The sequence below is a fragment of the Mytilus californianus genome, unplaced genomic scaffold (assembly GCF_021869535.1).
Source record: "Mytilus californianus isolate M0D057914Y unplaced genomic scaffold, xbMytCali1.0.p SCAF_3, whole genome shotgun sequence".
NCBI classification, from domain to species: Eukaryota; Metazoa; Mollusca; class Bivalvia; order Mytilida; family Mytilidae; genus Mytilus; species Mytilus californianus.
Genome location: NW_026262679.1, coordinates 90554924 through 90578725, shown reverse-complemented (window position 1 = coordinate 90578725; position 23802 = coordinate 90554924). Strand labels below are relative to the sequence as shown.

The 23802-nt window shown below is 32.7% G+C and overlaps 1 protein-coding gene across 1 annotated transcript in view; it reads right to left on the bottom strand.

Moving 5' to 3' along the window:
* LOC127735374 (eukaryotic translation initiation factor 3 subunit A-like) overlaps window positions 1-23802 on the bottom strand; it is a 71387-nt gene that overhangs the window by 43573 nt on the left and 4012 nt on the right. The window contains exons 2-9 of the mRNA XM_052245531.1: window positions 22719-22909; window positions 22312-22448; window positions 21499-21662; window positions 20263-20321; window positions 19881-20021; window positions 19162-19370; window positions 17853-18024; window positions 445-636 (exon numbers count right to left, since the gene is read on the bottom strand). Of these exons, the coding sequence (XP_052101491.1) occupies window positions 445-636; window positions 17853-18024; window positions 19162-19370; window positions 19881-20021; window positions 20263-20321; window positions 21499-21662; window positions 22312-22448; window positions 22719-22909 (1265 nt within the window). The remainder of the gene's footprint in view (window positions 1-444; window positions 637-17852; window positions 18025-19161; window positions 19371-19880; window positions 20022-20262; window positions 20322-21498; window positions 21663-22311; window positions 22449-22718; window positions 22910-23802) is intronic.

The following is a 23802-nucleotide window of genomic DNA, read 5'->3' as shown; positions in this document are numbered from 1 at the left end:
ATAAGTTTCATAACATTTGGTTGAGGCAAACTAAAGTTAGAGAACGGAAACGAAAAATTCAGCAATTTTTCCTTTGTACAGGGGCACAACTCTAGAACAGTAAAAGTGACACCACCAAAATTCAAACTTGGTAATAAGCATTGTGTATAAGATTCACAACATTTGGTTGAGGCAAACTAAAGTTAGAGAGCAGAAACCAATTTTTGGACGTACAGATGACAAGGGTAACACCTAATGCCCCCTCCGATACGGCGGGGCCATAAAAAGGTAAGTACTTCCGCATAAAATGGACTAATTCAGAAATTCAACTTCCTCATAAATTATGTCGCACAGTCTTAGCATACTGTAAATGATGCTTGAACCAATCAAAATGTCCAAAATAGTGACATTCCCAGAAGGCATCATTATTCCTGTATTGGTCAATTACTGTAGTAGATATTTTACCTGTTTCAACACTCTGGTGATGACAATTTCTTCGAGAGAGTTTAGGTATTGATTAAGATCATCATTCTGGTTAATGAACTCCATTGAGGATTTGACTCTTTCGTGCAGTTTTAGAGGATGAAATTCTACCTCTAACCACTGGTATAAGTTCTGTAACTCTGGGTGGACATACTGAAGTACATTATACTTTACCTAAAATGAAAACAAAATTGAACGTAAAAATTATATCACTGTTGAGCTAAACTATTCAGGATTATCATCCAAATAAATATGATAAAGATAAATGTTTAGACTGACTATCTGCTATGGAAGCAGCAAACTGGGAAAAGACCAATATCATAATTATTTGTCAGATAACCACTTTCTTGAAACCTCCAATGAAACTGAGATAACAAGTCGTTAAGCAATATTTTTTATGTTTGCCTCATTTGACACCAAAAAATAATCAATGTTTGGCAACGTAAAGGCATAAAGTTCTTTCCCCTGCAATGAACTTTAGGACAATTATCTCATAAATATAAATGATAAATACTGTAATGATTCAAAAGCACCTTATTTATAATTCATGAAACACATTAGGTGAAGTTCAAGATCAGTTTCATTAAAAATTTATGAACAGAAATGCAACTTGTCCTTAACAGATTCATGCTTTTTTCATATGGTCAATTAAGCATTATTTGAGACATCAACAATTGAAATCCCTAGTAGACAAGTTATTTATTTCAATTTCTGCCCCGTTTGACACCAAACAACATTAACACTCTGTATAGCAACGCCAAGGCAACATACAAAACTTATGTGAACAAATGCAACTGGTCCTTAACACAGATTCATGCTAATATATTGTCAAATAATCAATATATGAGATTTCAACCACTGAAATCCCAAGTAGACAAGTAATTTATTTTAATATCTGCCCCGTTTGACACCAAACAGCAATAAAATACAGTCTAGCAACGCCAAGGCAACATTATGAATTTATTACAATGTTAAATAAGAACCTTCTACAAAGTTATCCATAGTATAAATAAAATGCTCCGCAGGGCGCAGCTTGATACGACCGCAGAGGTCGAACCCTGAACAGTTGTGGCAAGTATGGACACAACATTCAAGCTTGATACAGCTTTGCATTTGGATTGTGATTAAATATTTGACACAGCATAGGTTTCTGACACAGAATGAATGTGGTCTAAGAACTTAAAAATTTTAAATTGGACATTCACCTATTATGGTCCAATATCCAAAATCTAAATACATGGTTAGAATCAGCATATCAAAGAACCCCAAGAATTCAATTTTTGATGAAATCAAACAAAGTTTAATTTTGGACCCTTTTGACCTCAATGTGGACAAAGTTGATAACGGGGCCCAAAAATCAAAAATCTAAATACATGGTTAGATTCAGCATATCAAAGAACCCCACATATTAAATTTTTGTTGAAATCAAACAAAGATTAATTTTGGACCCCGATTTGGACCAACTTGAAAACTGGGCCCATAATCAAAAATCTAAATACATGTTTAGATTCAGCATATCAAAGAACCCTAAGAATTCAATTTTTGTTAAAATCAAACTCAGTTTAATTTTGGACCCTTTGGACCTTAATGTAGACCAATTTGAAAACGGAACCAAAAATTAAGAATCTAAATACACGGTTAGATTCGGCATATCAAAGAACCCCAATAATTCAATTTTTGATGAAATCAAACAAAGTTAAATTTTGGAACCTTTGGACCTCAATGTGGACCAATTTAAAAACGGGGCCCAAAATCTAAAAACTAAATACAAGGTTAGATTCAGCATATTACAGAACCCCAAGAACTCAAGAATAAAACCCCATTGAAATTGGTCAAGAAATAAGCAATTTATACGAAGTATCTTCTTTTGCACAATACTGTGCAATTAAATATTTCTTGCTATTGCGCAATACTGTACAATTGTCAATTTCTTGCTATTGCGCAATATTGTGCTATTGGATATTTCTTACTATTGCGCAATACTGTGCAATTGAAGATTTCTTGCTATTGCGCAATACTGTGCAATTGAAGATTTCTTGCTATTGTGCAATACTGTGCAATTGAAAATTTCTTACTATTGCACAATACTTATTATACTTATTATATAATAATTTACACATCCTGTTTGGTGTGTATCTCCTACCATATCATTATTATTTGCTTTTAAATATAAATCAGAAATAACCAACTTAAAATGGAAAATTTTAAAAGATAAAAAAAAGGAAACCCCCCCCCCCCCCCCAAATTTTTTGAACCCCCTTATGATTCATCACCCCCAAACTCAATCCCAGCCTTCCCTTTGTGGTATGGTACCTTGCAGTACAATTTCAGAGAGATCCATACACTTGAACACAAGTTATTGTCTGGAAACTAGAAAAATGTGTTTTTTGGCCCCTTTTTGGCCACAAATTCCTGAACATTTAAGGCAATTACCCCCAAATTCAAACCCAGCTTTCCCTTTGTGATATGGAACCTTGTAGTACAATTTCAGAAAGATCCAAACACTTTCACACAAGTTATTGTCCTGAAACTAGAAAAATGCTTGTTTTTTGCCCCTTTTTGGCCCCTAATTCTTAAAATATTGAGGCAATTACCCCAATCATCAATCCCAGCCTTCCCTTTGTGGTATGGTACCTTGCAGTACAATTTCAGAGAGATCCATACACTTGAACACAAGTTATTGTCTGGAAACTAGAATAAAATGCTCCGCAGGGCGCAGCTTGATACGACCGCAGAGGTCGAACCCTGAACAGTTGGGGGAAGTATGGACACAACATTCAAGCTTGATACAGCTTTGGATTTGGATTGTGATTAAATATTTGACACAGCATAGGTTTCTAACACAGATTGAATGTGGTCTAAGAACTTAAAAATTTTAAATTGGACATTCACCTATTATGGTCCAATATCCAAAATCTTAATACATGGTTAGATTCAGCATATCAAAGAACCCCAAGAATTCAATTTTTGATGAAATCAAACAAAGTTTAATTTTGGACCCTTTTGACCTCAATGTGGACAAAGTTGATAACGGGGCCCAAAAATCAAAAATCTAAATACATGGTTAGATTCAGCATATCAAAGAACCCCATATATTCAATTTTTGTTGAAATCAAACAAAGTTTAATTTTGGACCCCGATTTGGACCAACTTGAAAACTGGGCCCATAATCAAAAATCTAAATACATGTTTAGATTCAGCATATCAAAGAACCCTAAGAATTCAATTTTTGTTAAAATCAAACTAAGTTTAATTTTGGTCCCTTTGGACCTTAATGTAGACCAATTTGAAAACGGAACCAAAAATTAAGAATCTAAATACACGGTTAGATTCGGCATATCAAAGAACCCCAATAATTCAATTTTTGATGAAATCAAACAAAGTTTAATTTTGGACCCTTTTGACCTCAATGTGGACAAAGTTGATAACGGGGCCCAAAAATCAAAAATCTAAATACATGGTTAGATTCAGCATATCAAAGAACCCCATATATTCAATTTTTGTTGAAATCAAACAAAGTTTAATTTTGGACCCCGATTTGGACCAACTTGAAAACTGGGCCCATAATCAAAAATCTAAATACATGTTTAGATTCAGCATATCAAAGAACCCTAAGAATTCAATTTTTGTTAAAATCAAACTAAGTTTAATTTTGGACCCTTTGGACCTTAATGTAGACCAATTTGAAAAAGGAACCAAAATTTAAGAATCTAAATACACAGTTAGATTCGGCATATCAAAGAACCCCAATAATTCAATTTTTGATGAAATCAAACAAAGTTTAATTTTGGACCCTTTGGAACCTCAATGTGGACCAATTTAAAAACGGGGCCCAAAATCCAAAAACTAAATACACGGTTATATTCAGCATATTAAAGAACCCCATGAAATCAAGAATAAAACCCCATTGAAATTGGTCAAGAAATAAGCAATTTATAGGAAGTATCTTCTTTTGCACAATCCTGTGCTATTAAATATTTCTTGCTATTGCGCAATACTGTACAATTGACAATTTCTTGCTATTGCGCAATATTGTGCTATTGGATATTTCTTGCTATTGCGCAATACTGTGCAATTGAAGATTTCTTGCTATTGCGCAATACTGTGCAATTGAAGATTTCTTGCTATTGTGCAATACTGTGCAATTGAAAATTTCTTGCTATTGCACAATACTTATTATATAATAATTTACACATCCTGTTTGGTGTGTATCTCCTACCATATCATTATTATTTGATTTTAAATATAAATCAGAAATAACCAACTTAAAATGGAAAATTTTAAAAGAAACAAAAAAGGAAAAAAAGAAAAAAAAGGAAAACAAAATAAATCCCCCCCCAAAATTTTTTGAACCCCCATTATGATTCATCACCCCCAAACTCAATCCCAGCCTTCCCTTTGTGGTATGGTACCTTGCAGTACAATTTCAGAGAGATCCATACATTTGAACACAAGTTATTGTCTGGAAACTAGAAAAAAATGTGTTTTTTGGCCCCTTTTTGGCCCCAAATTCCTAAACGTTTAGGGAAATTACCCCCAAACTCAAACCCAGCTTTCCCTTTGTGATATGGAACCTTGTAGTACAATTTCAGAAAGATCCATACACTTACACACAAGTTATTGTCATGAAACTAGAAAATGCTTGTTTTTTGCCCCTTTTTTGGCCCCTAATTCCTAAAATTTGAAGGCAATTACCCCCAAAATCAATCCCAGCATTCCTTTAGTGATATGGAACCTTGTGGTACAATGTCAGAGAGATCCATACACTAACACACAAGTTATGTCTGGAAGTTACAAAAATGCTTATTTTTGGCCCCTTTTTGGCCCCTAATTCCTTTACTGTTATTACCATAACCCCCAAAATCGATCCCAACCTTCCTTTTGTGGTATTGAACCTTGTGGTAAAATTTCATAAAGATCCATTCACTTAAACTAAAGTTAGAGTGCGAAAACCAATGTGTCTTCGGACGACGCCGGACGACGCCGACGACGACGCCGGACGACGACGACGACGACGACGACGACGACGCCAACGTCATACCAATATACGACCACAAAAATTTTTTTGCGGTCGTATAAAAATGTGTTTTTTGGCCCCTTTTTGGTCCCCAATTCCTAAACGTTTCGGCAATTACTCCAAACTCAATTCCATCTTTCCCTTTGTGATATGGAACCTTGTAGTACAATTTCAGAAAGATCCATACACTTACACACAAGTTATTGTCCTGAAACTAGAAAAATGCTTGTTTTTTGCCCCTTTTTTGGCCCCTAATTCCTAAAATTTTGAGGCAATTACCCCCAAAATCAATCCCAGCATTCCTTTTGTGATATGGAACCTTGTGCTACAATGTCAGAGAGATCCATACACTAACACACAAGTTATGTCTGGAAGTTACAAAAATGCTTATTTTTGGCCCCTAATTCCTTTACTGTTGGTACCATAACCCCCAAAATCAATCCCAACCTTCCTTTTGTGGTATTGAACCTTGTGGTAAAATTTCATAGAGATCCATTCACTTAAACTAAAGTAAGAGTGCGAAAACCAATGTGTCTTCGGACGACGCCGACGACGCCAACGTCATACCAATATACGACCACAAAAATTTTTTTGCGGCCGTATAAAAACTGTATCATTTTTTTTTATAATACAAGCTTTTGAATTGTTTAACTTTGTCATGTCGGGGCCTTTCGTAGCTTGCTATGTGGTATGGGTTTTCTTATTGTTGATGGCTGTACAGTAACCTATAGCTGCAAACTTCATTGTAGCACTGGAGATTTTTTATATTTCAAACTTCAAACCCAAGATATCCAATACTGTGATACATAGTTATTAGCTCCAATGGTTGTAATAGCACATTATATGCTGTTAACTGAGAATAACTTTGGGGAGGGGGGGGGGGGGGGGGGAGAACAGTTTTACAAAGCAGTCTTAGTTATTGACATTCACATTGTGCAAAGATCTTCTACATTTTTGTATAACATGACCTGTGTTGGCAATTGCTGAAATCTGACAGTGGAATTGAAAAGTTCAAACTTAATAAGCCCTGAAATGCAAAGGCATTCACATTATTAAACTGCAGAGAAAAACATGCTGGCAGATCAATTTTATCCAAAATTTATGTTCCAAATGGTCTTCAACACATTTTAATTTCAATAACATAGTGTAAAATAAGCAACATTTGAGATGTCAACAATTGAAATCCCAAGTAGACAAGTTATTTATTTTAATATCTGCCCCATTTGACACCAAACAGCAATAAAATACAATCTAGCAACGCCAAGGCAACATACAAAACTTATGAACATAAATGTAACTGGTCTTCAACACATTATAATTTCAATAACATAGTGTAAAATAAGCAACATTTGAGATGTCAACAACTGAAATCCCAAGTAGACAAGTTATTTATTTTGATATCTGCCCCGTTTGACACTAAACAGCAATAACACTCTGTATAGCAACGCCAAGGCAACACACAAAACTTATGCGCACAAATGCAACTGATCCAAATCACAGATTCAAGTAAATATTTTATTGTCAAATAAACAAAATTTGAATCATCAATAATTGAAATCCCAAGTAGACAAGTTATTCATTTTATTATCTGCCCCGCTTGACACTAAACAGCAATAAAATAGTTTAGCAACGCCAAGGCAATACCATAAATCTACTTAAATGTAAAATAGACAATGAAAATAACACTTCCTAAATTTGGTGAATCTATCATGATCAAACAAATATATATGAAAGACAAGGATGTTTAAATATGTGAATTCTTCAACAACTATGTGACCAAAAAGGACCTTAAAATAATTAGGAATGAGATTGCGAACAACACAATTTTTCTATAATTTACTCTTCCCAAGTGCAAAACTCCCTACAAAAAGTTGACCAGGGCTGATTTTGAAACAAGTTTATAACATTGTCAAAATACACCTTCAAGGCTTTATAAATAAATTTCATAATAATCCAATGAGAAAAGATTATGAAAGATGGACGCCTGGTATTACTTTGTCCCCCTCTGCTTTGTAGAGGGTGACAAAATGAGGTTAAATATCAAATTTTACTTCAAGCACATCTGAAATACTAATGAAAATCCATTCATCAGTGTCAAATAAACTACATTTGAGACATCAATTACTGAAATCCCAAGTAGACAAGTTTTTTATTTTTAATATCTGCCCCGTTTGACACCAAACAGCAATTACACTCTGTCTAGCAATGCCAAGGCAATACTAGCTATAAATCTACTTAAATGTAAAATTGAAAATTAAAATGAAAATAACTATATAATTTTGGTGAATGTATCAGGGATCACCATGACCTATTCAAGCGTGGCGGTGCGCCACACTTAAATTCCTAGCGCCACGCTAAAATTCTCAGCACCACGCTCATTTTAAAGTCCGCCACATCTCCAAATTGAATATATTGAAGTTCAATTCCGGCTATCCCTTATCTAATTATCATTTCAATGGAAATTAGGAAATCTAATTAGTGTTTAATGGTATGAACACTGCCTCAGGGGATGTACATTGACAGCTGATTGCATTATTTACATTGTCTCGCATGGTTGAACAAGGTAACATCCAATGAACAATCATGACGTCAAATTGAAAAGTAAAAATTGTTTGCAAACTATTCTTTAAATACAAATGCTTGACTATACCTTAAATGCCTAAATGGTATGCATATATATCCAAACTAAATTGATAAAAGCAGTATAATCCAGAAATCAAATGAATTCCCTGACCACATGTTTTCTTTTTGTTTACACCATGTCACATGTGTACTTTGGGCGGAAAATACTGGGAAACACCTAAATACCAGACAACACTGTCTGGTTATTTATAGACATTTAAATAAACAGCTGAACTGAGCTGTGCCATTAAGGAAAATAGTTAAACTGGGTATATATACATGTAATTCCTTAATCAGTAATCTATATCATTTTATTGGAAATCAAAATTTGTCATGAAAGAAAATTCTTTAAAATAATAAAATTGTATAATGAATACTTTATCACATGAAAAGCAATGTGTGGATCCCTCATTTATTCCTGAAATCTGGGAAGCCATATAAGAGTTTTTAACTTCTCTAATAGGTTTCTTAAAGTGTGGTGACCAAAAAATTATGTGAGACCCCCTTTACATATTAGCTATATATGACAACAACTTGTAAGGCAGAAAGTAAACAAATAAGGAACGATTCGACATTGCAGTCCATCATCTCTGATTTGATGAAGTTTCTCCCCCACCCTTGATTTTCATTCTGTGGTGAACCCTGTGTATAACACTAAAACCAAAAGATTTGAAAGCCAAGGATGTATAAATACTTGAATACTTCAGGAGCTATATGACCAAAAGGAACCTAAAAATAATTAGGCATCAGTTTGCTTACTACTCAATTTTTCTACAATTTACTTTTCTCAAATGTGTAACTCTCGGCACAGTTGATCGGGCAGATTTTGGAACTGGTTGGAGACATTGTCAAAAGGTACCTTTATGAATAATTTCATAATAATTCAACAAGAAATGAAACCTTGAGATTACTTGAGATGCAATTTTCCATAAAATTCACATTTCCAAGGGGCATAATTCCATTGATTGGAAAGTTTGACCTCTCGTCCAAGACATTGCTGATAATTATAATATAAACCTTTGATATAATTTTCCTTAAAATCTGACAAGATATGTGAACATGAGAGCACTGACAAGACCATAAAGACAGACACCTGGTATTTCTATATCCCCCAGCTCTGCTTAGCACAGGGTGACAAAATGAGGTTTCATATCAAATTATACATCAAGTACATTTGAAATACTAACATAAATCCAATTATCAGTGTCAAATAAACTACATTTGAAACATCAATTACTGAAATCCCAAGTAGACAAGTTATTTATTTTAATGTCTGCCCCGTTTGACACCAAACAGCAATAACAATCTGTCTAGCAACGCCAAGGCAATAACACATCTATGTTCAAACATTTAGAAGACAGTAAAAATATCTTGCCAGGACAAAATCAAAGTATAGGCAAAAGTTGACCTCGCTCTACATATACATGATATATGGCCTTGAATAAAGGTCATGACACATCTTTTAGTTATAGCTTATGGCATTATATCAACTGAGCCACAGATTACTATGAATAGTTATTGCTTATGGCATTTTATCAACTAAGTCACAGATTACTATGAATATGTTTCATTTGTCATTGCCACAAACCTGTCCACTTTTCCTTGATTATAACATCAGTTTAACATCAAGGAATGCGACTAATAACCATATTTTTTACTAGCAATGAGTAACATGACAGATGGCGCCAGAAGAGCCAGATCTAATTGCCCTTTTTATGTAATATTTTATTTTAGTTCAATTAGCTTTCAGCCATATTTATTAAGTTAACAACAGAAACAGTCAAATTCATATACTGATGGTCATGCTTCCCTCCTGTCTTAAAACATTATTATCTTATTATGATTTATATATATATATATCATAAAACATTATTATCTTATTATGATTTATATATATATCATAAGACATTATTATCTTATTATGATTTATATATATATCATAAAACATTATTATCTTATTATGATTTATATATATATATATATCATAAAACATTATTATCTTATTATGATTAATATATACAGTACGGGTAGAGACTTATTATTATGGATGTCTTAATCCGTCTAGATGTCAGACTGGTCGGACTGTTGTCTCAGTGTAATTAACACCTGCTGTGATATTAACCTGTACAATATCCGAGTGGAAGGTCGTAAATCAATCTGTACCAGCTTGATTAGAATTAAATTTTACCTGTACAGATATTTTAGTATTTATGGAGGATAGATAATAAATGTAAAATATTGTTTTGTATTCAAAGAAAAAATTACAATAAAAATAATAAAATGCTTCGCTGGGGCGCAGCTTGATACGACCGCAGAGGTCGAACCCTGAACAGTTGGGGCAAGTATGGACACAACATTCAAGCTTGATACAGCTCTGAATTTGGATTGTTATTAAATATTTGACACAGCATAGGTTTCTGACACATAAAGAATGTGGTCTAAGAACTTGAATTTTTTTAATTTACCTATTATGGTCCAATGTCCAAAATCAAAATACATGGTTAGATTCATCATATCAAAGAACCCCATATGTTCAATTTTTGTTAAAATCAAACAAAGTTTAATTTTGGACCCCAACTTGGACAAACTTGAAAACTGGGCCTAAAAATCAAAACACATTTAGATTCAGCATATCAAAGAACCCCAAGAATTCAATTTTTGCTAAAATCAAACTAAGTTTAATTTTGGACCCTTTGGACCTTAATGTAGACCAATTTAAAAAACGGGACTTAAAATAAAAAATCTAAATACACAGTTAGATTTGGAATATCAAAGAACCCCAATAATTCAATTTTTGATGAAATCAAACAAAGTTTAATTTTGGACCCTTTTGACCTCAATATGAACCAATTTGATAGCAGGGCCCACAAATAAAAAATCTAAATTCATGGTTAGATTCTGCATATCAAAGAACCCCATATATTCAATTTTTGTTGAAATCAAAAAAAGTTAAATTTTGGACCCCAACTTGGACCAACTTGAAAACTGGGCCCATTATCAAAAATCTAAACACATGTTTAGATTCAGCATATCAAAGAACCCCAAGAATTCAATTTTTGTTAAAATCAAACTAAGTTTAATTTTGGACCCTTTGGACCTCAATGAAGACCAATTTAAAAAACGGGACCCAAATTAAAAATCTAAAAACACGGTTAGATTTGGCATATCAAAGAACCCCAATAATTAAATTTTTGATGAAATCAAACAAAGTTTAATTTTGGACCCCAATTTGGACCAACTTAAAAACTTGGCCCATAATCAAAAATCTAAATACATGTTTAGATTCAGCATATCAAAGAACCCCATATATTCAATTTTTGTTGAAATCAAACAAAGTTTAAATACTGGACCCTATCTTGGACCAACTTGAAAACTGGGCCCATAATCAAAAATCTAAACACATGTTTAGATTCAGCATATCAAAGAACCCCAAGAATTCAATTTTTGTTAAAATCAAACTAAGTTTAATTTTGGACCCTTTGGACCTTAATGCAGACCAATTTAAAAAACAGGACCCAAAATTAAAAATCTAAATACACGGTTAGATTTGGAATATCAAAGAACCCCAATAATTCAATTTTAGATGAAATCAAACAAAGTTTAATTTTGGACCCTTTTGACCTCAATATGAACCAATTTGATAACGGGGTCCACAAATAAAAAATCTAAATACATGGTTAGATTCAGCATATCAAAGAACCCCATATATTTAATTTTTGTTGAAATCAAACAAAGTTTAATTTTGGACCCCAATTTGGACCAACTTGAAAACTGGGCCAAAAATCAAAAATCTAAATACATGTTTAGATTCAGCATATCAAAGAACCTCATATATTCAATTTTTGCTAAAATCAAACAAAGTTTAATTTTGGACCCTTTGGACCTTAATGTAGACCAATTTGAAAACTGGACCCAAAATTAAAAATCTAAATACACTGTTAGATTCGGCATAACAAATAAATAAATGTGATCAAAGATTTTACAAATCTAATGTGCCATACTGTGCAATTAAAGATTACTTCCTGAAATTTTTCAATATTTGAAATTTGAAAAAAAAATAATATTTGAAGAATAATTCTTTTTAATTTCTGAAATCTGAAATGAGAAAAAATTGACCCCCCACAATTTCTTTTTATCCTCCCCCCTTTTTTCCCCCAAAAAATTCTTTCCCTCAAGATATGGTCATAATCTCAATTCAAATTTCCAATGGAGTTGGCAACCATAATTACCCATTTAAATTTACCATAGTGCTAACTTAATCTATTTTATAATAGAATTAAAAATATAGTGTCAAATCTTTCATATGGATTTTTTTGTAAAAAAAAAAGATGCAACATTTGCAGATATTTTTACTGGTCTTCCTTTATAAATATGCATTTCTTTAAACATAATTTAAAAGCAGTTTAAGGGAAGTAACCAAAACGTTGTATTTGGATTACCTCCCTTACACTGTTTTAAATTATCTTTATTGTTCATTAACCATTACTTTATACATAATTTAAAAGCAGTGTAAGGGAGATAATTTCAATGATGTATTTGATTTATCTCCCTTACACTGCTTTAAATTATGTTTTGTACTAAAGTATTTGTCCATTAACCAGGACAACCTTGTTTTTCCCCCTTTTTTGCCCCTAATTCCTACACGGTTTGAGCCATAACCCCCCAAAGCAAATCCTAACCATCCCTTTGTGGTATGGAAACTTGTAGTATAATTTCAGAGAGATCCATACACCGTTCCACAGTTATTGTCTGGAAACTAGAAAATGCTTATTTTTGGCCCCTTTTTGGCCCCTAATTCCTTAACTGTTGGTACAATAACCCCCAAAATCAATCCCAACCTTCCTTTTGTGGTATTTAACCTTATGGTCAAATTTCAAAAAGATCCATTCACTTAAACTAAAGTTAGAGTGCGAAAACCAATGTGTCTTCGGACGACGACGACGACGACGCCAACGTCATACCAATATACGACCACAAAATTTTTTTGCGGTCGTATAAAAATCATGAATATGGGATCAACTTTTTTTAACTTGAAAATGAAAGAAAGACGATTTTTAACAATGTACTGTAAAAATGTGTTGCCAATTATAATAATTGTGTTTGTGCCAATAAACTATTTGTATTTGTATTTGTAAACCGTAAATATTTCATTTTATTCAAAATTATAACAACCAGGATTGTTTTCAATTGAAATTTTAATCAAAATGTTGAGACATCAATCCCGTAAATTATACGAGTTTTCGTTGATGGTTACAATATTTCCCCCTTTTAACGTCCTGTTCCATTATGTTATTAATAGAAACACAATTTTAAGTTTAAGGCCAACATATCGTATTTATAAAGTATATAAACAAATTGAATATAGGCATTGTGAATTAACTGTTATTTTCCTTTCGATACCACGTTCCCCGTCGGAGCCTCTACGTCTATTCATACCTGTCAATCATTTCTCGCAAGTAAAACAATTTGGTCAGCCAGATCATCCGTGCTTTCTATTTTGACATATATTTCCCGTTAATCTCTTTGATTGTTTTTTTTACAATATTTATAACGCCGTGATCATCTTTCGATTCCTAGTTTTTATATAAAAAAACTTTTCATATGCACGTCAATATTCTATGACCCAGCATTATTTTAAATTTTGTTTGTTAATAAATTTACATATAATGGAAATAACAGATTTGTTGACACTCGTTGTATTATAACAAAGATATTGCCTTTCTATTTCCATGTTTGAAATTTTAATGAAAATCGTGTTTTTTATAAACATATTTTACGAATTGTGTCAATCAATACACGAAGATCAAAGTTTTACACTATTCATGATCAGCCGTCTTTACTTTTGCGTCGTATCTCTAGCCATTCTAAAGCTCGTGCAGTCAGTAAGATTTTGTAAATCGATGTCGGCAGTTTAAATTGTACAATTCCCGAACTTTAAAGGAGGTGTCAGAATAAATTATTTAAATAGGAATCTGGGTGTTGACTGATAAATATAATAGGCATAATAAATAAAATAGTTAAAGAAGACTAAAGCTTGTTTTGTTTGTATGTACACTGATTAAATTTTCTATTCGGGTAAATCAATTATTAATGGATCTCGAGCAAAAGCCTCAAAACTAACGCACATATTGCCAATCATTACGTATCAAATTAAATCATGAATGGATTTTCCCACGGTCAGTCAGTAAGGTCACCTGTGTTAACTATTATGATATTTCCCGCCATATGAAAATCACGTGCATTTGACAAAATTAATCACAGCTATTTTTAGCATTCAACATTGTATTGTGAGTGAAGTCAAATTCAAAGTTCAACCACATGCTGTTGATCACTGATATGTGTATCATGGAATTGTCTTTTCACGGCAAATATTTTTTTTTAGATTGGTGTCAAAAATACAACATACAAGTTAACATGCATTGTGCGTAAATTAATATTATGCAATTAAGAGTCAATGCAGCACCATAAAATTATTTAAATGGGAGTAATCATTTCTTTAGACTACAAATCATAGTAAATATTTAATTAACTAGTCATCAAACGATTGAATGCTTCTAGTTTTAATGTCCATTCATGTCAGTGGCAATTATTTCATGCATATTTAACAAACACAGAAATATCAAAATAAACCTAATTCCCGAGAAGAATCGTTATCTTCTTCTAGTGTTATTATTTGCGTACTACTTTAGTTATATATCACCAACTTTCGGACAATATTTGTTTACAGTAAAAAGTAAATTCACAATTATAAAGAATCACCAAACTACTAGTATACAAGTATTGCTCACTGTAATTATTTTTATTTCAGAACTGACCCAACGCAGACTGAAAATTAAATACAAATGTAGTGTTGTCAAACTAAAACGTATACAGCAGCACTTTGCACATCATTCTGCTAATCAATGGGTTTACGTGGAAAATAAATCAGTAAAACAAAAATAACCTTCCAGAAATAAAAAAGAAAATATTTTAAAAACTGTATGCCAACAAATACGAAAAAAATACATAACAAAAAAAAAACCAGGGAACATAAAAAAATCATATTTTGAGGAATATAAACAGCATTTGAAATATAAAAAGCCATAAATAAAAAAAATGCTCCGCAGGGCGCAGCTTGATACGACCGCAGAGGTCGAACCCTGAACAGTTGGGGCAAGTATGGACACAACATTCAAGCTTGATACAGCTCTGAATTTTGATTGTGATTAAATATTTGACACAGCATAGGTTTCTGACACAGAATGAATGTGGTCTAAGAACTTAAAAATTTTAAAATTGGACATTCACCTATTATGGTCCAATATCCAAAATCTAAATACATGGTTAGATTCAGCATATCAAAGAACCCCAAGAATTCAATTTTTGATGAAATCAAACAAAGTTTAATTTTGGACCCTTTTGACCTCAATGTGGACAAAGTTGATAACGGGGCCCAAAAATCTAAATACATGGTTAGATTCAGCATATCAAAGAACCCCATATATTCAATTTTTGTTGAAATCAAACAAAGTTTAATTTTGGACTCCGATTTGGACCAACTTGAAAACTGGGCCCATAATCAAAAATCTAAATACATGTTTAGATTCAGCATATCAAAGAACACTAAAAATTCAATTTTTGTTAAAATCAAACTAAGTTTAATTTTGGACCCTTTGGACCTTAATGTAGACCAATTTGAAAACGGAACCAAAAATTAAGAATCTAAATACACGGTTAGATTTGGAATATCAAAGAACCCCAATAATTCAATTTTTGATGAAATCAAACAAAGTTAAATTTTGGACCCTTTGGACCTCAATGTGGACCAATTTAAAAACGGGGCCCAAAATCCAAAAACTTAATACACGGTTATATTCAGCATATTAAAGAACCCCAAGAATTCAAGAATAAAACCCCATTGAAATTGATCAAGAAATAAGCAATTTATAAGAAGTATCTTCTTTTGCACAATACTGTGCAATTGAATATTTCTTGCTATTGCGCAATACTGTACAATTGACAATTTCTTGCTATTGCGCAATATTGTGCTATTGGATATTTCTTGCTATTGAGCAATACTGTGCAATTGAAGATTTCTTGCTATTGGGCAATACTGTGCAATTGAAGATTTCTTGCTATTGTGCAATACTGTGCAATTGAAAATTTCTTGCTATTGCACAATACTTATTATATAAAAATTTACACATCCTGTTTGGTGTGTATCTCCTACCATATCATTATTATTTGCTTTTAAATATAAATCAGAAATAACCAACTTAAAATGGAAAATTTTAAAAGAAAAAAAAAGGAAAAAAAGAAAAAAAAAGAAAAAAAAAAAATCCCCCCCCCCCAAATTTTTTGAACCCCCTTATGATTCATCACCCCCAAACTCAATCCCAGCCTTCCCTTTGTGGTATGGCACCTTGCAGTACAATTTCAGAGAGATCCATACACTTGAACACAAGTTATTGTCTGGAAACTAGAAAAATGCTTATTTTTGGCCCCTTTTTGGCCCCCAATTCCTAAACGTTTCAGGCAATTACCCCCGAACTCAATTCCAGCTTTCCCTTTGTGATATGAAACCTTGTAGTACAATTTCAGAAATATCCAAACACTTACACACAAGTTATTGTCATGAAACTAGAAAAATGCTTGTTTTTTGCCCCTTTTTTTGCCCCTTATTCCTAAAATTTTGAGGCAATTACCCCCAAAATCAATTACAGCCTTCCCTTTGTGATATGGAACCTTGTGGTACAATGTCAGAGAGATCCATACACTTACACACAAGTTATTGTCTGAAAGTTACAAAATGCTTATTTTTTGGCCCCTTATTCCTTAACTGTTGGTACCATAACCCCCAAAATCAATCCCAACCTTCCTTTCGTGGTATTGAACCTTATGGTAAAATTTCATGGAGATCCATTCACTTAAACTAAAGTTAGAGTGCGAAAACCAATGTGTCTTCGGACGACGCCAACGTCATACCAATATACGACCAAAAAATTTGTAATTTTTGCGGTCGTATAAAAATAGGCTATTTTTATTAAAACAAAGTTGTCTCCAGTACTTCACCTGTAAAAATATTTTATGTCAAATACGATGTAGAACTAATCAATAAAGTGACTGAGAGGTTTAAATCACAGGTAACCTGATTCTGAAATCAGTGAAGCGTAATAATCTAGTAGCACGGATTGAGATGAAAGGACAATTATATTACCGTTCACACCTGGATCTGTTGATTAATGACCATACTACCTACCATAAAAAAGTCGGATTATTCATTTCCGACATGTCCCAGTCCATTATTTATAGTAATAAGTCTCTACCCGTACTGTATATCATAAAACATTATTATCTTATTAAGATTTATATATATATATCATAACACATTATTATCTTATTATGATTTATATATATATATATCATAACACAGATTAAATACACTTAACATGTTTAAAATAAAGAAATAAATTGTCAATAAGCACCATTTGAGATATCAACAACTGAATTCCCAAGTAGAAGGTTATTTATTTTAATATCTGCCCCGTTTGACACCAAACAGCAATAAAATACAGTCTAGCAACGCCAAGGCAATAACCTTATACACAGTCTACATAATTTACCATAAGCCCTACAGCCAAGGCAATAACCTTATACACAGTCTACATCATTTACCACAAGCCCTACAGCCAAGGCAATTAAAAAAATTTTGCCTGCATACAATTAACATGAACCATTGGGCTTCTGCTTCCTATAAATCAATCCTACTTACTAAATCCTTAATAAGGGCTGTTCTCTTTGGTGGGTTTTGTAACATCAAGAGTTGAGCTAAACGTCTTTGTTTCTCCATTGTCCCCTCATCACTTTCTAATAGCTGATCAATAGCATTTCTAGAGGCAGGAATAGGTATGGCTAATGTAGCACAGAGGACTCTGGATGCCATTCTACAATAAAAACTCATACATATACAACAAATCTTTTGATGAGTAAATAATGAAGAGTAAAACTTTTAAAAACAAAGGGTAATATGATTGTTTCCTGCATATATATCAAAGAAAAGGGAAACTACTTGACCAAATGAATTCTAAATATTCCAGTGATGTATACCTACCAGCTATGTAGATACCTTAAACAGAGCTTTAGTAAAGCTTTGATTGGCTTATCCACTTAGTGAGAATTAATTCTAATTGGATAAGAATTGAAAACATTGCAACTCTATCAAAAGCAATGTGAGAATTTCAGATTTTTCACTCTTGCTGTGAAAGTATTCTGTGAATGAAAATTTCATTCTGGGATTTTAAATCAGTGGTCCTTTTTCCTCGATAATAACATCAGCGTTAAATCACAGAATTTGACTTATCATGATGAGTAACATGACTGTCGCAACTTAGGGAAGCCAGATCTGCTTACCCTTCTGGTATACCTTAGATCATACCAATTAAATAATATTTGAACTTCAATTAATTTCAGACATATTTTTTTAAGTTCTCAACATAGTCACATTCACATACCCATGGCCATATTTCCAATCTTAAACATTATTATTTTATTATGAAACATGATAGCACAGATTATGTAACTTTAAAATAAAGAAATAAATTGTCAAATAAGCAATATCATTTGAAATATCAACAACTGAAATCCCAAGTAGAAAAGTTATTAATATTGATATCTGCCCCGTTTTACACCAAAACAGCAATAAAATACAGTCTAGCAACTCCAAGGCATTAAACTTATAGACTGGCTTCACTATTAACCACAGGCCCTACAGCCCAGACCCTTTATGAGAGTATTACTCTATTTGGAGAAGAATTGAAAACATCCTTACTCTCTCAAAACAAGGTGAGAATTTCAGATTGTACTCCGACTATCAAAGTATTCTGTGAATGAAAATTTCATTTTATGCATATCGGCTTTTGGGATTTAAAATCAGTGGTTAGAGACTTATATATATAACATCAATAGAAAATTTTCAATTCATTTGGTATCAACAAGCATGGACTTGAATTGAGCCATACAACAGAGACTGGTACTCTAAAAAAACAGTACATTCTCAAAAGTTAGCATCAAACTGAACATACTTCTGCAATTCCTCTGGTGACAAATTTTTTCTCTGTTCCCTTGACAGATGGAACATTCGGTGGAGTGTAGATGCATGGAATAACTGGTTACCAGACTTCCAAAAGACTAAACCTAATTTCTGGTAGTAGTTAGCCATCAGTGAAGGCTTTGGTGGCTTCTTTGACAAACCTATCAACCCATGGATGTCTTCAACTGCCTTAAACGCTTCCTGTGAAAAATATGTTATGCATTTATAATTAAATATGATTAATTTTAAATATAAAACTTTAAAACAAGTGAACCATCAACTATATTTTGACATATAACGTACATTACTTCTATTTCATTAAACGATAGTCAGGAAAAAAGAAGAGGTTAAGACAGTACTCAAACTTTCCTTAAATAAATATATATGGCACGAGTACATGACATTTTTCATCTTCCCCTGTCAATCAAAAAAAATATTGTGGACCTAAACTTTTGAACACTGAAACAGCAAAGTCAAGCTCACTAAAAATGAATTAGGGTTTACTTAATAATCCAAAGATAACTTAACATTTTAATAGGGGACAGTTTGTTCTAAACAAAATCACAATTTATTATACAAAATGTGAAAATGTGGAAACTGGAAATAGAGGAAAACAACATTTTTTTGTAATTTGTCTTTTACCTTCAGATAAGAAGCATCTATATTGAATACTGCATGTATAAACTAACAAAACCTACAAAAATGACTCACCTGCCAGAGTTCCATGTTGATAGCATTATCCAACTGGACCAATCTGGTTTCTAGATGCATGGCCTGGGAGTCTGGGTTGTTAAGGTTTATGGCAGTCTGCTGGTGCTGATGCTTGTGAACCAAGCTCAAGTGAGTTCTCAGCTAAAATTGAAAGAAAAAGGTTTGTTCACTTCCACAGTATGTACTTAAATATCATATATAGTACAATTACTCTTTGGTGTGACTAGATTTCCTGGAATTTTCAAATGTGGGTTCCATTTCACTTCATCACAAGTAATTATGACTGCATTTTAATTTCTAGAATCATTTGTGTATTTCTTCTTTCTTTATATTCGAGGGAACATTTTTACTAGAATCAAATTGATAAAAAAGTTATACTTACATTATCACACAATTTTCTAAATTCAGTCTTCCTTCCATACTTGAAGCAAAATTTAAATGCTGCAATGAAAAGACATTTTCAGTTTATAAATAATTAATAACAAATTGTTCAGATGAAACTTTGAATCCTGAAATTGATGAATTGTAGAAGAGGTGATATACATGTATCTATAATTACAGTCATTGTTTCAGTATCTATTTTATATGTAAAATTTATTCAGTCAACTAGTTACTTCTTGGAAATTCTCCTGGAGATTGTTAGGTTGAATTCAACCATAAAATTGATGACCGAATTTAGCACTGGATTGAATACTAAGATTATCATTTTCAGTGATATTGTTTGCCTCAAATTACAGCCGAAATTCGGCTTTTTCCCCTAGAGAAAATTCCCAATTTCTAAAAAAAAATGGCTTAAAATTCCTCCCAAAACGTTTTACGTTTTCCCCAAACAGTGATAGCATTGGTAGTAATGTTTTTAAATATCGTATTCATGTATTTTGATATTAGAAAGCACTTTTGAGATCGGGTCTTCTGATCAGAATCATCATGGTGTTTGTAACACGTGGTTTTCAATGCATTAAGTACCATCATTGCTTCTGTTTCTTTCCCCTCTCCGAAAAGTACCTTTCAGGTTGTAAATGTCTGACAACCAAAATATACATGAAAAAACAGTGCAAAAGACAGCAAAGGTCGACAAAAAATCGGAGATGTGTTAAGAATAAAATATACAAATTTCCCAATTTCAATAAAAAATATGCATTTTTCCCAATAAAAAACGGTAGAGGTAGTTTTGAAAAAAGACAACAATATCACTGATTTTTTACTCCATTGTACTGGTCAATGAGATCAACATAAAAGCTGTTCATAGGTAGAAGAATTGCTTCCTGTAAAACATATATTAGTTCCCCCCCCCTCCCCAAAAAAAAATAGCCATTCTCAATTACATGTATAAAGCCAGGGGGATCTTACCTACACAAACTTATTTTTATACATTTCCTCAATCTCTGATTTTATTGTAATAAAATTGTTTCATTTTTTAGGAAGATATTGCAGATATTATTCCCTATATCATTCAGTATAGATATTACATTTTAATATCATGGTAAACCTGAGATGGGTAACGTATTTAAACATTTGTCAAGAGACAGTGTTTCCAATGTATTGTTCTCATGAAATGGACATATTCGAAAGGGGTGATCTTGATCTGTTATAAAAATAATTAATATGGGCACTTTACCTTGTTGAGCTATGTCCTGATATAGTCTTTCTACTCTAGAGTTGTTTCTAAGAAGATCAAGACACTGTCTGTATGATTCCCAAAGGAATTTGACCCATGGCGTCAGGATTGCTCTATCTGTTCTGTCCTGGGTGTCTTCGCCACTCACTACTTTCAACAACAGACTAAAGAATATAATAAAGTCTTTCATGACTCGCAAACTTTAATGTACAATGTATGTGCAAAGATGTTGTTAAATTATAGAAAGGCCCTTTTAAATTGCAGAAATTCAGTTAAAAGTCAAGAACAATTGGTAAAACTAATTGTTTCCTGTCGAAGGTCTGTGGTTCTCTAGGTACTCTGGCTTCCTTCAATAAAAACTGGCAGTCATGATATAGACTGATATAGACAAGGATGCTGTAAGGAGTATCAAATACCACTAACAACCAATTAATTGTGTTGTATTCAATTGCTAAATCAGTTTCTGATTATTACAGGGAAACACTACTGTGGATTCCTCGTTATTCGTGGGATACCAATTTTCTTTGATTTCGTGGGTATAGAAGAACCACAAATTTATATGTTCAGCAAAATTCAAATTTGCTATAGGCTTGTTAACTTAAGTTGGCAAAACCATGAAATTAAATATCCACAAAAATAGAAATTTTCCTCAATCAACGAAAGTTTGTACCCATAAAAATAAATGAATCCACAGTATCTGAACTATACTTATGACAGAAATATTTCTTGGAATTTCCTTGCAAGGCAAACACATGTTGCAATTAAAACACTGGACTGTATAGTTCTTGCTTACAGCAGAAGAGTTATTTATACCTTTCAGGTGTGTCTGGCTGTTCTAAGTCATCAATATCTACAACCACTTGGTGAGATTCCTGTCTTGCTTCCTCTGTTTTAAACTCTGCTAGATTGATGTATTTCCTTACTACATCTTCCAAGGATTTGATATTTACCTAGATAACATCAATTGTTAGTTTATATAAGTATACTTGTAAAAGTGTAATGGTAATAATATGCCACATCCAATACAAAAATGTAACTTGAAGGACAAAAGACATTAAAAGCCTTATTAGGCCAAAAAATAAAACATAAATGAAAATTCTGAATAGGAATTATGCATAGAAATTTTATAAACTATGCAAGTTTACATTCATACAATGCAATGACATGAGTAAGTTACTACCACCTTAAAAATTTAAAGGCAATTGTTATAGGATTTCTACCTGCTGACAAATATTTTTATACTGGTAAAGACCCTCTTTGGCAATATGACTTTTCCGTAATTCCACACATAACTGGAGATACTTCTCCATGATGGGCTCGTGAATTTTCTGCCATGTTCGATGCTTTTTACTTTTGATGACATCATAAAGTGCATCCAAGGCTCTCTGCTTTTTCCCAACATCTATAAACTCTGAAAAAGAATTAAAGATGAATGTAGCACAGAGAATAACAGGATAACAATAACAAGTCACAATTCAGTTTAGAGATAGTTTCTTCTTTGATCAACCTCACTTTATTTTTTTTATCATATAATGTTTATACTTTTCTTGAACTTATATTCACAGAGTGAGTTAACAAAACTTAAATAAAATAAATGGGGAATGTGTCCCATGCCCCCGCTTGCATATAATGTTATAAATGGATATAACTCAAGAACTGTAAAAGTAACGCTACCCAAATTTGTACTTGATCTGAGTTTTGTGGTAATAAGCATTATATGTTTCATAACATTTGGTTGAGGCAAAGTAAAGAAAGAGAACGGAAACGAAAAATTCAGCAATTTTTCCATTTGTAGAGGGCATAACTCTAGAACTGCAAAAGTGACGCCACCAAAATTCGAACTTTATCTGTTTTGTGGTAATTAGCATTGTGTATAAGTTTCATAACATTTGTTTGAGGCAAACTAAAGTAAGAGAATGGAAACAAAAAGTTCAGCAATTTTTCCATTTGTAGAGGGGCATAACTCTAGAACGGCAAAAGTGACGCCACCAAAATTCAAATTTGATCTGTGTTTTGTGGTTATAAGCATTGTGTATAAGTTTCTTAACATTTGGTTTAGGCAAACTAAAGTTAAATAGAAACAAAAAAATTTAGCAATTTTTCCATTTGTAAAGGGACATAACTCTAGAACGGTTAAAGTGATGCCACCTAAATTCAAACTTGATCTGTGTTTTGTGGTAAAAAGCATTGTGTATAAGTTTCATAACATTTGGTTGAGGCAAACTAAAGTTAGAGAACGGAAACCAATTTTGGGACGTACGTTTGGACGTACAAGGGTAAAACTTAATGCCCCTCCGCTAGATC